General features: G+C 59.7%; 1 protein-coding gene and 1 long non-coding RNA gene across 2 annotated transcripts in view; one reads left to right on the top strand and one right to left on the bottom strand.

The window, feature by feature from the left end:
- Nucleotides 1-4,842: 4,842 nt before the first annotated feature.
- Nucleotides 4,843-14,411, bottom strand: part of CACNA2D4 (calcium voltage-gated channel auxiliary subunit alpha2delta 4) — an 86,076-nt gene continuing 76,507 nt past the window's right edge. Inside the window, exons 27-38 of the mRNA XM_027093178.1 lie at nt 14,339-14,400; nt 13,935-13,979; nt 13,682-13,744; nt 10,206-10,276; nt 9,717-9,792; nt 9,247-9,299; nt 8,925-8,980; nt 8,575-8,595; nt 7,617-7,734; nt 6,281-6,393; nt 5,893-5,975; nt 4,843-5,196 (exon numbers count right to left, since the gene is read on the bottom strand). Of these exons, the coding sequence (XP_026948979.1) occupies nt 5,092-5,196; nt 5,893-5,975; nt 6,281-6,393; nt 7,617-7,734; nt 8,575-8,595; nt 8,925-8,980; nt 9,247-9,299; nt 9,717-9,792; nt 10,206-10,276; nt 13,682-13,744; nt 13,935-13,979; nt 14,339-14,400 (866 nt within the window). The 3' untranslated portion in view covers nt 4,843-5,091. The remainder of the gene's footprint in view (nt 5,197-5,892; nt 5,976-6,280; nt 6,394-7,616; nt 7,735-8,574; nt 8,596-8,924; nt 8,981-9,246; nt 9,300-9,716; nt 9,793-10,205; nt 10,277-13,681; nt 13,745-13,934; nt 13,980-14,338; nt 14,401-14,411) is intronic.
- Nucleotides 10,533-13,365, top strand: LOC113612897 (uncharacterized). The gene is made up of 3 exons (XR_003430013.1): nt 10,533-10,545; nt 10,827-11,074; nt 11,443-13,365. It is a non-coding gene; the product is annotated as an uncharacterized LOC113612897 (long non-coding RNA).

Below are 14,411 nucleotides of genomic sequence, written 5' to 3'. Positions count from 1 at the left end.
TAGTGGCCTTTTCGGTATTTTCCCCCTTACTGTTTATAAGTTGCTGAAGCCACAAAGCACAATTTTGAGGATCGTAGAGGGTTGGGATTCCAGAAGGGCATTTATGTGATGGTTCCATTCACCATGGGATTTCCCTACTTGCTGTATTGCTCACCTTCTAATAAAAAGAACCAAATGGAATATGAACTTTGTTGTTGTTGTTTTTACTGCCTCAACTTTCCTTTCCATAGCTTTTGGTACTTCTTACTTGAAGCCTGAACTTAGTCACTGAAGCTTAAATTTTTGGAAATGTCCCAGTCTGAGTGCTGAAGACCATTCTGAAAAAGCTCTCCGTGGACTAACTTTTCAACAAGTTAAGATCTTGTGGAATTATTAATAGAATTCTTTGGCCACTAGGGGTAGTTTCTATACTGAATAGAGTATCTGAGGACATTTAGGGGGGGTGTGTACTCAGTTGGGCTACCAGTTGTTTGAAAGTTACATTGTATACTGTCACTTCCACATATAACGTTGAGGGTTTGCGCGAGTTGAAAATTCTCGCAATTTTAGATAGCCTTGTAATTTGTGTATTTTGCGGTTCCATTGAATTTTCTTAATGTGTTATAAGGCTGGCAGGATAGTAATGAGTTAATAAAGATGGTGCAGTTTAAAAAACAAAGTGCTTACGCCCAACTCAGATTTTCCCAGCCTTCATGCTTTCATCATAACTGGGGGTACCAGGTGTAGAATGGAGGGGAGAGCTAGCTCTAAGGGGCAGTTCTTAATTTATTGTTAAAGTTACAAAAGTACTCCCTAAGGAGTGCCTCATGCAGAGGGATCTGTTAAAGGCCTCAATGCCTCATCCCACTGAATGCAGCACCCACCGAACACGTCTGTGGTGTTTCACTCTTGTTCTATAGGTGAGGAGGCTACAAGGGGCAGGTCTGACGCCCATGCCAGCCTTCTTTACACGAAGAAGAACACTGGATTAAAGGGTCTCGTGTATATTGACCCGAAGGTTGGGCGTTTGTTAGCCCTTCCATGTAATTTGAGAAAAGAGAGGAGATCCCAACCCTTTTGCCTTAGGTAAATTTAGTATTTTCAGGGGGATTTCCAGTATTTGGATGAATTCTCACTTTAAGTGTAGAAATAACTTGAGGGTTTTTGCGTAGGTCACCCGGGAATGGGAACTGGTGGCGTCCTGTTCTTGGTGACAGTCCTCGAGGCCTACAGACACCCCCTGGTTTTCCCTAGTCCTTTGCTGAGCTGGAAGGCTTTCTCAGCCATGTCCGTGGCCTTGGAAAGGAAGTGGATAGGGATGTGTTTGAATCTGGGCCGACGGTTGCTAGGGCTCTGTGGCCTGGAGACGGCTCCAGGTGCCGTTGCTTCCGAATCACCCCAGGAATAATCCCTGGTCTCCAGAGGGGTCTGCTCAGCACGGAGCACTGACCCCAGTCCCTGTGTCCCGCTGGAGGGATTTTCCCACCTTCAGCTGCCTGCCTTGGGGCAAACAAGTCCAGTCCAGCTCTACCTTCCGCAGTGATGGCAGATGTCCAGCCACGCAGGAGGAAAGGCCTCTCACTGCTGCCCTGGCCTGGGGACAGTGCCCGGGCCTGCTGGGACCCGGACCTGCTTTCTCACCTGTGAGCCCAGCTCCCCGAGGTCAGTATCCCTCAGATGAGCCGCAGGGATTGGCTAGCGTCTTTGCCAACCTCTTGCTCTCATTCCTCCTCCGTGTTTGCTTCCTTGACTTCGAGAGGTGTCTGCTCCCTTGCCCTCCCAAACCGAAACTCCACGTGGCATTGTGAAGCGGTGGTTGGAGCCTTTTACCTGACAGCAGCACTTCCACTAAAGTACACACATTACTAGGCAGGCTTAGGAGTTAGTATATCCCTGCCCTGAGGAAGGCACTGGCGGTACCTTGTGCTCTCGGTCTCCCACGAGGTGACGGTGTTTATAGGAATAGGGATTTCAGGCCTCTGTGCCCAGAATCTTGCCATCGACTAAATGGCTTTGGTTTTAACTTTGTTCCTCAGAAATCAAGGTGATGGCTCTTTAGCTTGAGCCAGGCTGCCCCCTGCTGTCCTTTGGGGGTGGTTAGAACCACGGTGTATCAAACGGTTTTTGCTTCCGTTGGTTCTGAAAGGGAGTTCAGGCCTTACAGTCCACTCCTGGCCATGCGGAGCCGGGGCTGAAGCAGATGAGGCCAGGAGTTACCCCAGCACTTCCTAAGTTTGGTTTTCATTTATTTAATTTTTACATTAAATTATTTATTTTTTTAAGTTTATTTATTTTTGGCTGCATTGGGTCTTCACTGCTGCACACGGGCTTTCTTTAATTGTGGTGAGCGGGGGCTACTCTTCTCTGCCGTGTGCAGGCTTCTCATTGCAGTGGCTTCTCGTTTCAGAGCACAGGCTCTAGGCGCGTGGGCTTTGGTAGTTGTGGCTCACGGGCTCTAGAGCTCAGGCTCAGTAGTTGTGGCGCACGGGCTTATTTGCTCCGCGGCATGTGGGATCTTCTCAGACCAGGGCTTGAACCGATGTCCTGTGCATTGGCAGGCGGATGCTTAACCACTGTGCCACCAGGGAAGTCCCTCATTTTTGGCTGCATTGGGTCTTCGTTGCGGCGCGCAGGCTTTCTCTAGTTGTGGCGAGCCGGGGCTACTCTTCGTTGCGGTGCGTGGGCTTCTCATTGTGGCGTCTTCTTTTGTTGTGGAGCACGGGCTGTAGCTGCGCAGGCTTCAGTAGTTGTGGCACACGGGTTCAGTAATTGCAGCGTGAGGGCTCTAGGGCATGCCTAAGCTTGGTTTTTAAATTATGTGGCCGGGACTTCCCTGGTGGTTCAATGGATAAGACTCTGTGTTCCCAATGCAGGGGGCCTTGGTTCGATCCCTGGTCGGGGAACTAGATCCTGCATGCATGCTGCAACTAAGAGTTCGCATGCCACAGCTAAGAAGTCTGCATGCCACCACTAAAGATCCCGTGTGCTGCCACTAAGACCTGGCGCAGCCTAAATAAATAAATAAATATTAAAAATTTACCTGGCCAAGATAGTTGATAAATTTGCCTGAAAAGGCTCTCCCTGGTTGGGTGGGGAATGGGACGCTGTCCTGGAGAGAGGCTGGCGGTCAGGGTCTGGGCTTGTACTGTTGCTGCAGAAGGGTGCAGGGTAGCCAGGGGCCCCAGCAGGGAGGGGCTGTTGCCACGAGGTCTCTGTGACACCAAGTGGGGAGCTGGGCTGCAGCAGCCGAGGGGGCGGGAGACGGGCCCGCCGCTGCCTCCTCGCCCACCTGCGCCAGGTGGGCACCTGTGACCTCGCCTGTTGTTCTTGACCTCCAAATGGTCATTTCTCCAGGCTCTCCGCCACGAAACAGGATGCTCTGATAGATGAGAGTAGGTGACATGTAACTAGTGCTGACTGCAGGCCACACAGTTTCAGGCTCAGTGTATGAGCCTCACGTTCACGCCTCACAGTACTCTTCCCATAACTTGGAGCCAGGTTTCAACTCCGAGCCTGGGTTTCCTGTTCTAGGAGCGAATAGGACCCACGGCAGCGGGTGGTTGTACGGGTTGGATGAGTTGGTGCCTGTTCCTTCCACGGTGCGTTCAGCTCTCCAAGCACTGTTCTGCCTCGCAAACTGGCTGCTGAGCGAGCCGGCCTTGGCCCTCACCTTGTCTGAGGCTCCAGTTCAGCTGTCACTGGGCCACTGGTGCCCACCTCACAGGTAGATACGGGGAACGTGACAGCAGTGAGAGTAACGTGTCCGCACGTGGAAGGCGCTTCACGAACGTCATCGTGTGTTTGAAGGAGTTGGCGAGGCTGTTTGCTGGTGGGAAGCTTGCACGTACGAGTGTGGGGGGCTGGGAGGGGGTCCCCAGAGGCCCAGCGCACATGGTCCTTGCTCGTCATGGGGCTGGGCTGGACCTCCTCCTGGGAGGCCGGTTAAACTCAGAGGTCGGAGGCCACCCCAGAGTTTCTGCACTGTTCCGCCTTTAGTGTTGCTCCCACAGTGGGGACTGTGGTCCCTGGGGAGCCGGCTCTACGGGGGAGGAAGCCCCGGCGCCGAGACCCTGAGGGAGGGGTACCCAGATGTGTCTCCCTTCCCACTGGAGTCCGCTTTGCAAATTGCAGTGTTCCCCAAAGTTCCAACCCCAGGGACAGATTCAGGTAGTCTCTCTTGTAGATCAGTGGCCAGAAAAAGACCAGCCTGGGACCTGGACCTCCTGGGGGCCTGGAGCTCTCAGGAGCCCCCTGACCATGCCACCGTGAAGACCCCTCTTTTTCCTGGGACCCCTCTGCTTGGCTGCAGCCGTCCCTGCCACCTCCCCTGACTTCGCACCCTCTTCCGAGGCAGCAGCTGTATAGCTTATCCTACTGGCTTTTTCTTAGAAGGATGTAAACACTAGGGCTTTGGAAAGATGTTTTTAATAGCAACAGTTTGTGGACATCATGTGTGGCCATGTTCATGTAAAGGACCCTGCCTTTTCTCTGTCTCTCTCTGTCTCCTGTCTCTCTGTTTCTCAGGCACACGCACACACACGCGCGCGCGCACACACACACACACACACACACATCTTTTGAGCTGCAGCTGGGAGGCTGAGCTGATCCCCCATCAGGCATCTCACCCTAGGGCAGATGTGTTTCCCGTGGGGCCCGTTCCTGCCCTCCTCCCCTTTCTGCTGTTGGCCTCATTCCTCTACTCTTTCTCAGTACATTTAAGTCCTTGGATTCTACTGAAGACCAACCAGATTCATTAGGAAGAGCTGCCCCTTTCTTTGGCTGGGTCTGGACTTCTGGGGAATAGACGGAACAAAACTCTTTTGTCTTGGTCCAAATTGAGTTCACGCTGGACTCCAAAGAGAAGGTAGGAGGGCAGGGAGGCTGCCCATTGAGACGCGGGGTGGACGGTACCAGGCACCCGGAAGGTCTCTGGGAGTGATTTCTGGTTCCGTCCAGCAATCTCGGGGGCAGGGGACCATCAGCCCAAGACTGGATGAGCATGGACCTGGGTGAGAACCTAAGTGTAGAGCGCTGGACCCCACTTCAGCTGCTGACTCTTTACAATGTCTCTGGAAGGGTCACCTTGTCAAAACCGGCCGGCCGGAGCAGGGGTCACCGCAGCAGCTGGGGCAGCAGTACCCAGGCACCCAGAGGCAGCAGGAACAGGGGGAGTGAGGCTGAGGTGTCCGAGGTGCCGCCACAGTCCTGGGCATTCTCCTGTGAACCCAGGGCATTCACGATGGGGTGACCGCCCCAGGCAGAGGTGGCCGGGGGTCTGGAGAGGGATCGCTGGGGCCAACTAATAGGGGCCAAGGGGCTGGGGAGAGAGGGAAGTTCCAGCAGGCGGAGGGAATACTGCCCCCTTTCTTAGACCCCTGCCTTCTAGGGGAGGGCAGAGGCTGCTCACTCAGCCCCAGAGCTGGACTCGAGCCTTCTCGCTGGCCCCAGCCTTGGAGGGACTGTGGGCTCATCCTCTTAGAAGGGCTTCAGAGAAGCCCTGGACTCTGGGAGCACCTTGGGTGTGGAGGCAGCCATGTCCAGCAGGGACGGCCCCATGTACAAGGAGCCCAGCTACGTGGTGGGTGCACAGGGCCCGTCACCAGCGGTATTACGTGCCTAACGGTTTCCTCCTACTTGCTTGGACCACGTGGAGCTGAGTGCAGTGAGGGCCGTACGGAGAGGCTGTGTTATGACGCACTGAGGGCCCCGACCCTGGGAGGTGCGGCTCTCCTTGTAAAACACCCCGGGTCCCTCCCGCTGACTTAGTATCAGAATGACACGGGGCCCAGCGTGAATGCACATGTGTGGGTGCCCTCACAGCTGCATCCACGTGTCCAGACGCGCTCACATCTGAAGGGCACAAGCTCAGGGCTGAGGGTTTGGGGGTGGAGCCCCCCCACCCCCCACCCCTACCTCTGGATGGAAGGCGTGGCAGGCATCCGGTCGCCGGCGGAGCTTCCGGGAGCGCATCTTGTCACACTTGACCGTGGCGTTATGTGCAGAACTCCCTGTTAAGGTGAACACACCTGCCGACGGAGCTGGTACTGGAGACTCTGGGGGCCGAGCTCTGGAAGAACTGACCTCTGGTGGGACCAGCTGCCTTGGAAGTGGCTTCCGGGGTCAGAAGCAGCACTGGGGCCCCGGGGAGGGGGGAGGACAGGTAGCGATGCTCTTGGGGGAGGGGTGGTGTTGGTGGCAAAAGGGAGGCTGGCCTCTGCCTCTCAAAATCTGAGCCCCTCAGTGTCATGTCCTACCCGCCACCCCTCCCTCGCCCGTACATGCTGGAGGGTCGGGAGGATATATTTGACCTCCGTAGGCTCCTGCAGGACTGGCGGGAAGACGCTGCAGTCACAGGCGGGGTCCGTCACCAGGAGGAGAAGGTTGCTGGAGGGAATCTGTTGCATCACGAACGTCCTGCGGCAGAGAGGTGGCTTGTGGAGGTTCCTGCGGCAGCTGGGCCCTGGGCTTGTAGGGGAGGCTCTTTTGGAGGCGGGTGTGAGGAGGGGCCGGGTCAGCCCGGGGGGGTGGGCAGCCCGGGAACCGTCCCAGCAACCGATGGGCTGCATGGCTTATTTTCCACACGAGCCTTTGCAGCTGCTCTGCTCCTTTCCTAGCAGATTGGAAGTGAGGAAGCCCAAACATCTGCGGGGGAGGGGACAGGAGCTGCTGTTGACACACATGGGGACAGCAAGTCAGGACTGTCCCGAGCAAACAGGGCTGCGCGGCCGCCCCTGCTCCGGGCGGGGATGCAGTGCTCGCGCCGGGCCGTGAGGTGGTCCCACAGTCCCACACGCCGCCTGGAGGGCAGGGAGCGCAGGTGCAAGCCAGTCGTGGTCCCTCGCTCGGCCAAGTGCGTTGGCGACAGCCACCGCTCGGCCTCTGCTATGGGGTGGAGGACTTCCTACATGCACGTGCACACACACGTGGACACGCACGTGCACACACACACGTGCACACAGGCACACGTATATATTTAACCTTCACCGCGCCGTATGAGGTTGGTATTATCCGTGTTTTGCAGGTGGGAAAACTGAAGCCAGAAGCGGGTTAAGTAACGCGCCCGAGGCCACACAGCCCCTCTTAAATCAAGGTCGTCTGCTCTGAGGACTTGGCTTTACCCACACTGCTCGTGTGTCCGCACTGCCAGCCTCTGAGATAAGTGTACAAATAACAATATTCCCGAGAAACTGGCTGCGGTGATGGTAGAATCCCTCCCTCCAGCACAGCCTAGGGGAGACCATAGCCTCGGGGTCAGGACAGAACCTCCTGGGGGTGGGGCGGCCCGGGGTCCAGGTGAGAGTCAGCGGGCCAGCGCTTTCAGCCAGGCCTCCCTTCCTCCCTGGGTCAGGGCCTGGCGGAGCTGGGGGACCAGCGACCTCCCCTCGGGAGTGGGACCCAGGGATGGAAGTGCCAGGTGCCCCAGCCACTCCCAGGAGCATCCTGGGGCCTCTCAGTCCTCTGTGTGGACGGACGTCTAAGGGAGAGCTGGCGTCCCTTCCTCGAGCCTGCCCTGGCCCCGGGCCGCCTCTCCGTCCCCGGCCAGCCCCGCACTTGGTGCCCTGGGCGCGCGGCCTGTGGTCTCTGCTCTGAGCCTCGCCCGCGGGTATCCCTCCCCCGTCCCGCTCAGCCCCTCTCACTTCTGGCAGCCCCCGCACTCCACGATGCCGTTGGCCCCCTGGATGGCCGTCTCGTGCACGAACACGGGGTAGGTGGTGTCGCAGGGCTGCAGCACGTCCTGCTTCTTGTGCTTGTGGGCTGCGGGGACACGGAGAGGGCGTGGATTCAGGGGCGCCTCGGCCACAGCTGCGGGGATGGGCTTTGACGCCCCGGGCAGTGCGGTCACCGTGCCAGGAGTGAGACACCCGTCCACTGGCAGGTGGCTCCCGGCCAGGACTTGGGGCCGGGGGAGGGGAGTGGCTGCGTGTGGGTGACGCGCTTGGGGACCCTTGGGGATACCCGTCTCTCTCCTCACCATCAGCAGTGACGTCCAGGGGCTGAGAGGAGGGCAGGGGCTGGGGGGGGCCCTGGGAGACGGCAGCCCTTCGTCCTCTCCCCCCTCCCTCCGTGCAGGGGGGAAGCTCCTGGACAAGCCCTGGGTCTGCCCCCGCCCCCTGCCCCCGTGGCTACTTGGAGAGCCAGGCGGGGGCCCTGCGCCCAGCTTCCTGGGCTCCTCAGTGGGGCCTGTGTGGTCCCTCGAGTCGGCCCAGAAAGGACTCAGCTAACCCAGGGCAAAGGCCTGGCAGCCGCCCCGGACGGCCCACGCCCACCCCTGGGGGAGCCCACGTCCACCCCTGGGGGAGCCCACGTCCACCCCTGGGGGAGCAGACCCCGCTCGCCCGTGAGGGGCCACGGCCTCGGGACCACGCAGATTTCCTCCTGGCGCTGTAAGCGCTCTCAGACCAGGAGAGGGCTGGGGTGCTGCATTTCCCTGGGGCAGGGCTGCGCTTGCGTGGGATGAGCTCTGGGCTACACCCACACCCCGAAGGAGCAGGGCTGTAAGTTGGGAGGGGCCTTTGGAGTCAGGGGGTCCAGATGGAGGGAGCTTCCCGGGACAGCGCCCAGCCCAGCACACAGCTCCTTGGCCGCCCTACTTACAGTGATGGAAGACGGCCTTGGCTGCCCAGGACCCGTGCACGGCATGGGGTGGTGATGATATCAAACAGGTGGTGATGTCACATGTGGGCGTGATGTCACACGGGATGAATGACATCACATGGGATGGATGATGTCACACGAGGTGGATGATGTTACACGGGGGTGAATGACGTCACGTGGGATGGATGATGTCACGTGGATTGGTGGTACCCGGGATGGTGTGACGTCACACAGGGGTGAGGGAAGGTGATGAGAGAAGCCGACAGGACAGATGTGAGCGGTGGACTCCGGAGCCCCCGCCCCTCCCCCTGAGGTGACGGTTTCCAGGTGGAGGCTGGAACAACACTCACCCTCGGCCCCGCTGTCCCCACGCCAGGAGCCCCAGGCGCTCCACTCCAGCAGGAGCCTGTCAGGCACAAGTGAATCTTGGAGACCTGCTTGCCCTCTCCAGTGGGGCCCCAAGCTGTCTGCCTCTCGCCCCCAGGACACCCTTGTCCCTGCTGAGGGCTCCTGGTGGCAGCGGCATGTAGGAGGGGCGTCCCATACAGGCCTGGCCGGTTCCACCTGGGGACCTCACCCTCCTCCTTTGGGGTCGTGGGGACCTCGGCAGCTCCCCTCAAAGGGCTCCCTCATAAACCACCCCTGCACAAAGCCCCCCCGCCCCTCACTCACAGCAAGAGCTCGTTCACCAGCCACCTGGTAGCAGTCAGGAGGGCAGCGATGGGCTGGGAGGAGAGGGAACACACCGTGAGCCCCAGGGCCCCCTCGCTCTGCACCATCAGAGACCACACCCCGGGGTCTCCCCTGCCCCTTCCCGGCAGCGGGAGCAGCGGGAAGCTGCGGTTTCTGGGGAATTCCTACTGTAGGGCGGACGATGCCTGTCATCACACTGGGTGGCATCTCTGGGGTCCCTGATGATGTGTGGACGGCACTGGGGGTGAAGGTGGGGAACCAGTCAAGAAAGGGGCTGCAGCCTGTTCCTCTGCCAGAGCAATTGCCCTGAGGCCGCCCAGATAAGACCCTGGTGCGGGGGAGCGGGCTGCATGCGGGGAGCGCTGGGAGAGGACTGAGTGGCCCTGGGGCCCTGGAGAGAAAGGGACAGGCTGGCGTCCGGCAGGGGCGGGGTCTGGGGTGGCACTCACGCTGACCAGGGGCTGGGAGGCGCTGTGGTGGTGGGTCTGAGGTTTGCACATGGCCTGGTAGTCGTACATGGTCACTCTGAAACCAGAAGCAGGGCATGGCAGTCCGGACCCCATCCCCCGCCCCGCCCCCGCCCCCGCCCTGGGGGAGTTTGCAGCCAGGTTTTTGGACACCTGGATCCAGGAGGGTGCGTGATCAGCAGGTCAGAAAACGACATTTCTGTTCTTGTCTTTGTGCTTCAAAGACAACGAACGGCAAATCTGGTTTTCCTGCTAAGGGTCACATGACCTCAGCCCCTCTCCCCACTCCCCGTCCTCCCCCCTCCCCCGCCCCCATCAAGTTCCAGGCTTCAGAAAGGCTGCTTCTGGAGCCCTGTGGGGCTCACTGTGGGTTCTGAGGTCGGGCTCTGAAGTCTGTCTGGTCCATTTAGCATCCGACCCCCCTCCTCAGTGTGTATTCCGGGGGGGGTGTGTGACGCCTGCCCTACTTACCGGCTGAACACCCCCATGCTGAGCAGCTGGGTCATGAGGGCGCCGTCCACCTCCCCCAGGAATCGTCCCATCTGTGAGGGCGAGGAGGGGGGAAAGCAGGATGAGGACATTGCTCTGAGTGCCAGACTTTACCTGTGTTTGGGTTTCCTCTCCAGACGCCCTTGAATCGTGGCCCATCTGACTCCACTCCACCGGCCCTCTCCTGGGACAGCTCCAGCCACGCCTCTCAGTGCTTTTAAATTCTAAGTTGGTGTGAAATCAATCTAGGCGTTGCAATCAGATTTGTTTTTAAAAGGTGCAGAATTCTTTGAACACTTCTGGGTGAATCGCGTGCAGGAAGGTGAAACTTGATTTGTCGTGTGTTTTATGCACGTGCACGTGTGTGTGTCTGTGCTACCAGACAGCGAGATCCTGGCAGGCGGATCCCCAGAGGCCATGGTGATTGTTTGCGCATTTGCTGAAGGGCAGAGTGAGGGAAGCGACCAGGGCGAGGCTGAGTGATCTGAGCCTCCTGATCGGGGTGGAACCGAGGCTCCTGGGGAGGCTGGCTCCCTCCCCACGAGCCTGTCCCCCGAGTCTGTCCTGACTCCAGGCTTATTCACCGATATCCCCGCTGTCCAGACCCCTGATTCTGGAAGGGGAGTTTCCTGAGAGTAAGACAAGCTCCTGGACACTGGAGAAAGGTGCCCCCCGTTCAACGTGACCTCCAGGACAGGCTGCCCTGGCAGAGAGCACCCGCCTCTTCTCCGGGAGGGCAGCCCCCACTGGCACCATGGAAGCAACAGGCCTCCCTCCCTGGGCCCCGGGACGGACCTGGCAGAACAGGGAGTGTCACCTGGGCCTTCCGGCACGTGAGCCCAGGTGGCAAGGTGCGTCCAGACCACTGGCAGAGGCCCGGGCAGTGGTCCTTGGACCTCATTACATTCGGGGGGGTGGGGGGAGCTTGCAGTGCAGGTGGTCGCCCACTCCCAGTTTCTGGTTCACTCGGTCTGGGGCGGGGCCTGAGAACTTGCATTTCTATCAATTCCCCAGAGGCTACTGGTCCCCCTACCGCACTCTGAGGCCCAGGGAGGAAAGGGGGAGGGGCAAACGAAGGGGGAGGGGCCAGGTCACGGGCCCTTGAGGCTCTTGGGTGTGTCTGGGGAGGGGGTAGGGGTCTGTGGTGGGAGAGCCTGGACGGGTCACAGTCGCCCAGCCTCCTGGGCCTCAGGGCTCTGTACCCTTCCCCTGCGTGTAGGCTGGACCCAGCGACCTGCTTCTAGTGAACAGAACACGGTCCAAGTGGCGCTGTCCCTTCTGAGAGCCGGTCCCAGGGCACCGCGGCCTCATGCCGCTGACATTCACTGGCTCTCCGCAGCCCAGGAGGCCCCCGGGGCAGCGGGATCTGGCCCTTCGCAGGTCAGGCCCCGCTGATGCCTCATGGAGACCCCGAGCCTGGCCCGCCCGCCGAGCACACCGGCTCCTCACCACAGAGGCTGGGAGATCGTGGGTCTTGGGGTGTAAGCCCCCCAGCTGGGGGTGACTTGTTACAGAGCAACAGGTAAGTGCGGCAGGGCTGTGGAGTGAAGGAGTTTAAAAAAAGCAGAAATGGCTGGATGGCTGGACAGTCAGCGCCCGGCTTCCAGCTCCGTGCTCCGCGGACCTTCAGGCCAGGCCTCACTCTAGTCTCCAGTGTCCACCGAGCACAGGCGTCGTGACTCCTGACACAGGGCAGCCCGCACACGCCGTTACCCCCTCCAGCCGTCTCAGAGCCTCACAGCCCAGTCTGGGGTCAGAGCCGTCCAGGGGGAGGAGACCGCCACCCGCAGAGCCCCGGCACCAGCCCCGGAGACTGACGCAGGCCAGGCCTTCTGGGTCCTAATGACCTGGGGCAGGGGCTCGGCGGGAGGATGACCCCTGGCAGACCGGATGCCACACCCGCCAGCCCAGCCCCGCCCTACAAATTCTCGGTCCCATCAAAGCCACTGCTCCTGCAGCCTGCTCCCTCTCCCGGGAGGGCTCTTCTAGAACCTCCCCCCCCGTTGCGGCTCTACGTGTATCTCTAGGTTCAAAGTTTGCCTCTTCTGCAGCCCTGAGCTTTTGGGTTAATAACCTAAACTGGCAGAGCCTCAGTTTGTCCCTCGGGTATAAAATGAGCCTAATAATGTCACCAGAGATGATGGAGGGACGTCCCACCCCTGATGGGCCTGGTTGGGGGGAGGGGGCTGTGTGGAAGCCCCTGGAAGGTCCCAACCCTGCGACGAAAATGAGATTTCACTTACGTCCTCTGTTTTACAAAGGATGTGAGGTGCCTTTTAAAACTACACACGGGGTGATAAGATAATGTAATGGCTGAGAAAATAAGGGTAAATACGCTGAGTAGACACGTGCTTAGAGAAATACAAGTCTGAGTAACTTTGCTGTCATAGATCGGCTCGCTCCCCACGGCTCTGCGGCACCTGGGCACCCAGACCTGAGAAATCACGCAGCCCAGGCCCTTATTCCAAGAGGGGGAGATGGGCCCAGGCCACCCAACCACACGTCTGATTAGTGGCAAAGCTCCCGCTGGACCACACCCCGTGTCCCTTAGGCTGGAGGCCCCTTGATGCTCCTGGCTCATTTCAAGGCATCGCTTTAGGTGAATGTGTTCAGCATTGGTTCAGGTGTAATTTCTGGCTAAATAAATAACTTGGGGCTCAGCAAATACAAGGTTGTGGCTGTACCTTCTCCTCGGCCGGTCTGGGCACGTGGGGTTCCTGGGTGCGCAGCCGTGCCGTGTGATGGGGAGTGCCACCGTTCACTCCCTTCGCAGCAAAGCCAGGTTGGAGGGTTAGGACAGAATTTCCCACAAGGGAGGTCCAGACGGGAAGCGGGAAGGCCTGGACCCAGCCCCAAGGAGATAGAAGGGTGGGCGCTGTGGCCTGTGTGTCCCCCAGATTCACATGCTGAAACACGCCCCCCAGGGCAGAGCCCTCACAGTGGGGTTGGTGCCCTTAGAAAAGAGACCCCAGAGCCCTCCCTGTCCCTCGCGCCAGGAGGGGGCACAGTGAGAGCCCTGCAACCTGGACGGGGCCTACCCCGGCCCCTGGCACCCTGGTCTCGCATCTCCCACCCCCAGAACTGTGGTTTGTAAGCTGCCCAGTCTGTGGGTTTTGTTACAGCCGCCTGAACGGACTGATGGGAGAGGGGAGAGGCGGAGGGGGTAGGGGGTGGGCAGTAGGAGCGGGTGTAGGACTCTGGGGGAGGCCCCCAGGGCAAGGCTGCAGACAGAAAAGCTGGGGCCTCATCATGTGGACAGCTCCCTGCCAGCAATCGTGGGAGAAGACCCGAGACGTAAGGTTTCCTCTGGGCGTGTGAGTTGAGAAGTCTGGATCTGGGGGTCTTGCGGTGCTGGCTGTGGTTCTAGGAAGAGACTCCGTTTTCATCAGACCTTTTCCTCTAGTTGGCCCTGGGCTTTCTCTGACCATCGAGGCCACTGGGCCTCCCGAGTGCCTTACCTCCTGGGGCCTCTCCGAGATCAGGATGAATCCGTTGTTGTCTATGACGAAGCAGTCCAGGCCCTGGGAAGAGACCCAGAAGGAGGTCAAGGCCAGGCCCTGCCACTGAGCCCCGGCCCCTGCCTGCCCGACCGTGTAGGGAGGCCCTCTGTGTGGAGCCCGGGCTGCAGGGAAGGAGGGGCTGGCCCATCGGGAGGACGCGGGCTGGGGGCTGCTTCCCTCTCCCACCGTATTCCCCCCGTGGGGAGCTCACACTGTCCTGGCAGCTCTCCGGGCACGGACCCTCCGCAGCGCCGCACTGGAGGGAAGAGGGGAACCATGAGCTGTGCACCTGTGTGTGTGGTGTGTGCGTGTGTGTGATGCATCTGTGTGGGGATGGAGTCCACGGCACACCTGTGATGTGTGTGCAGGGGTGTGCCCCATACCCGTTTGGTGAATGCGGTGTGTACTCAAGGGGTATGTGCACGGTGTGACGTGTGTGTGTGCTTGTGCGGTGCGCCCGTGGCGCGTGCCTTGCGTGTACGCGCGGGGAGTGTGTGCAGGGGGTCCGGGTGCTGAGATGCAGGCAGGGCCTTGCTCGTGGCAGCAGCCAGGTGCACAGGTCGGGGGTCCTCACCCTGAGCATCCAGCTCCCCCCCCCCGACCCCTGGCACCCACCTGCCGGGTGGCCGCCCAGAACGTACGCCGCAGGAACTCCATCCTCATCTGCACGCCCACGGCTGCCAGGAGC

Source organism: Aethalodelphis obliquidens, unplaced genomic scaffold, assembly GCF_003676395.1.
Source record: "Aethalodelphis obliquidens isolate GAN/ISIS:26980383/991018 unplaced genomic scaffold, ASM367639v1 scaffold83, whole genome shotgun sequence".
In the NCBI taxonomy this organism is placed as follows: Eukaryota; Metazoa; Chordata; class Mammalia; order Artiodactyla; family Delphinidae; genus Aethalodelphis; species Aethalodelphis obliquidens.
This window is presented reverse-complemented; position numbering and strand designations above follow the sequence as displayed.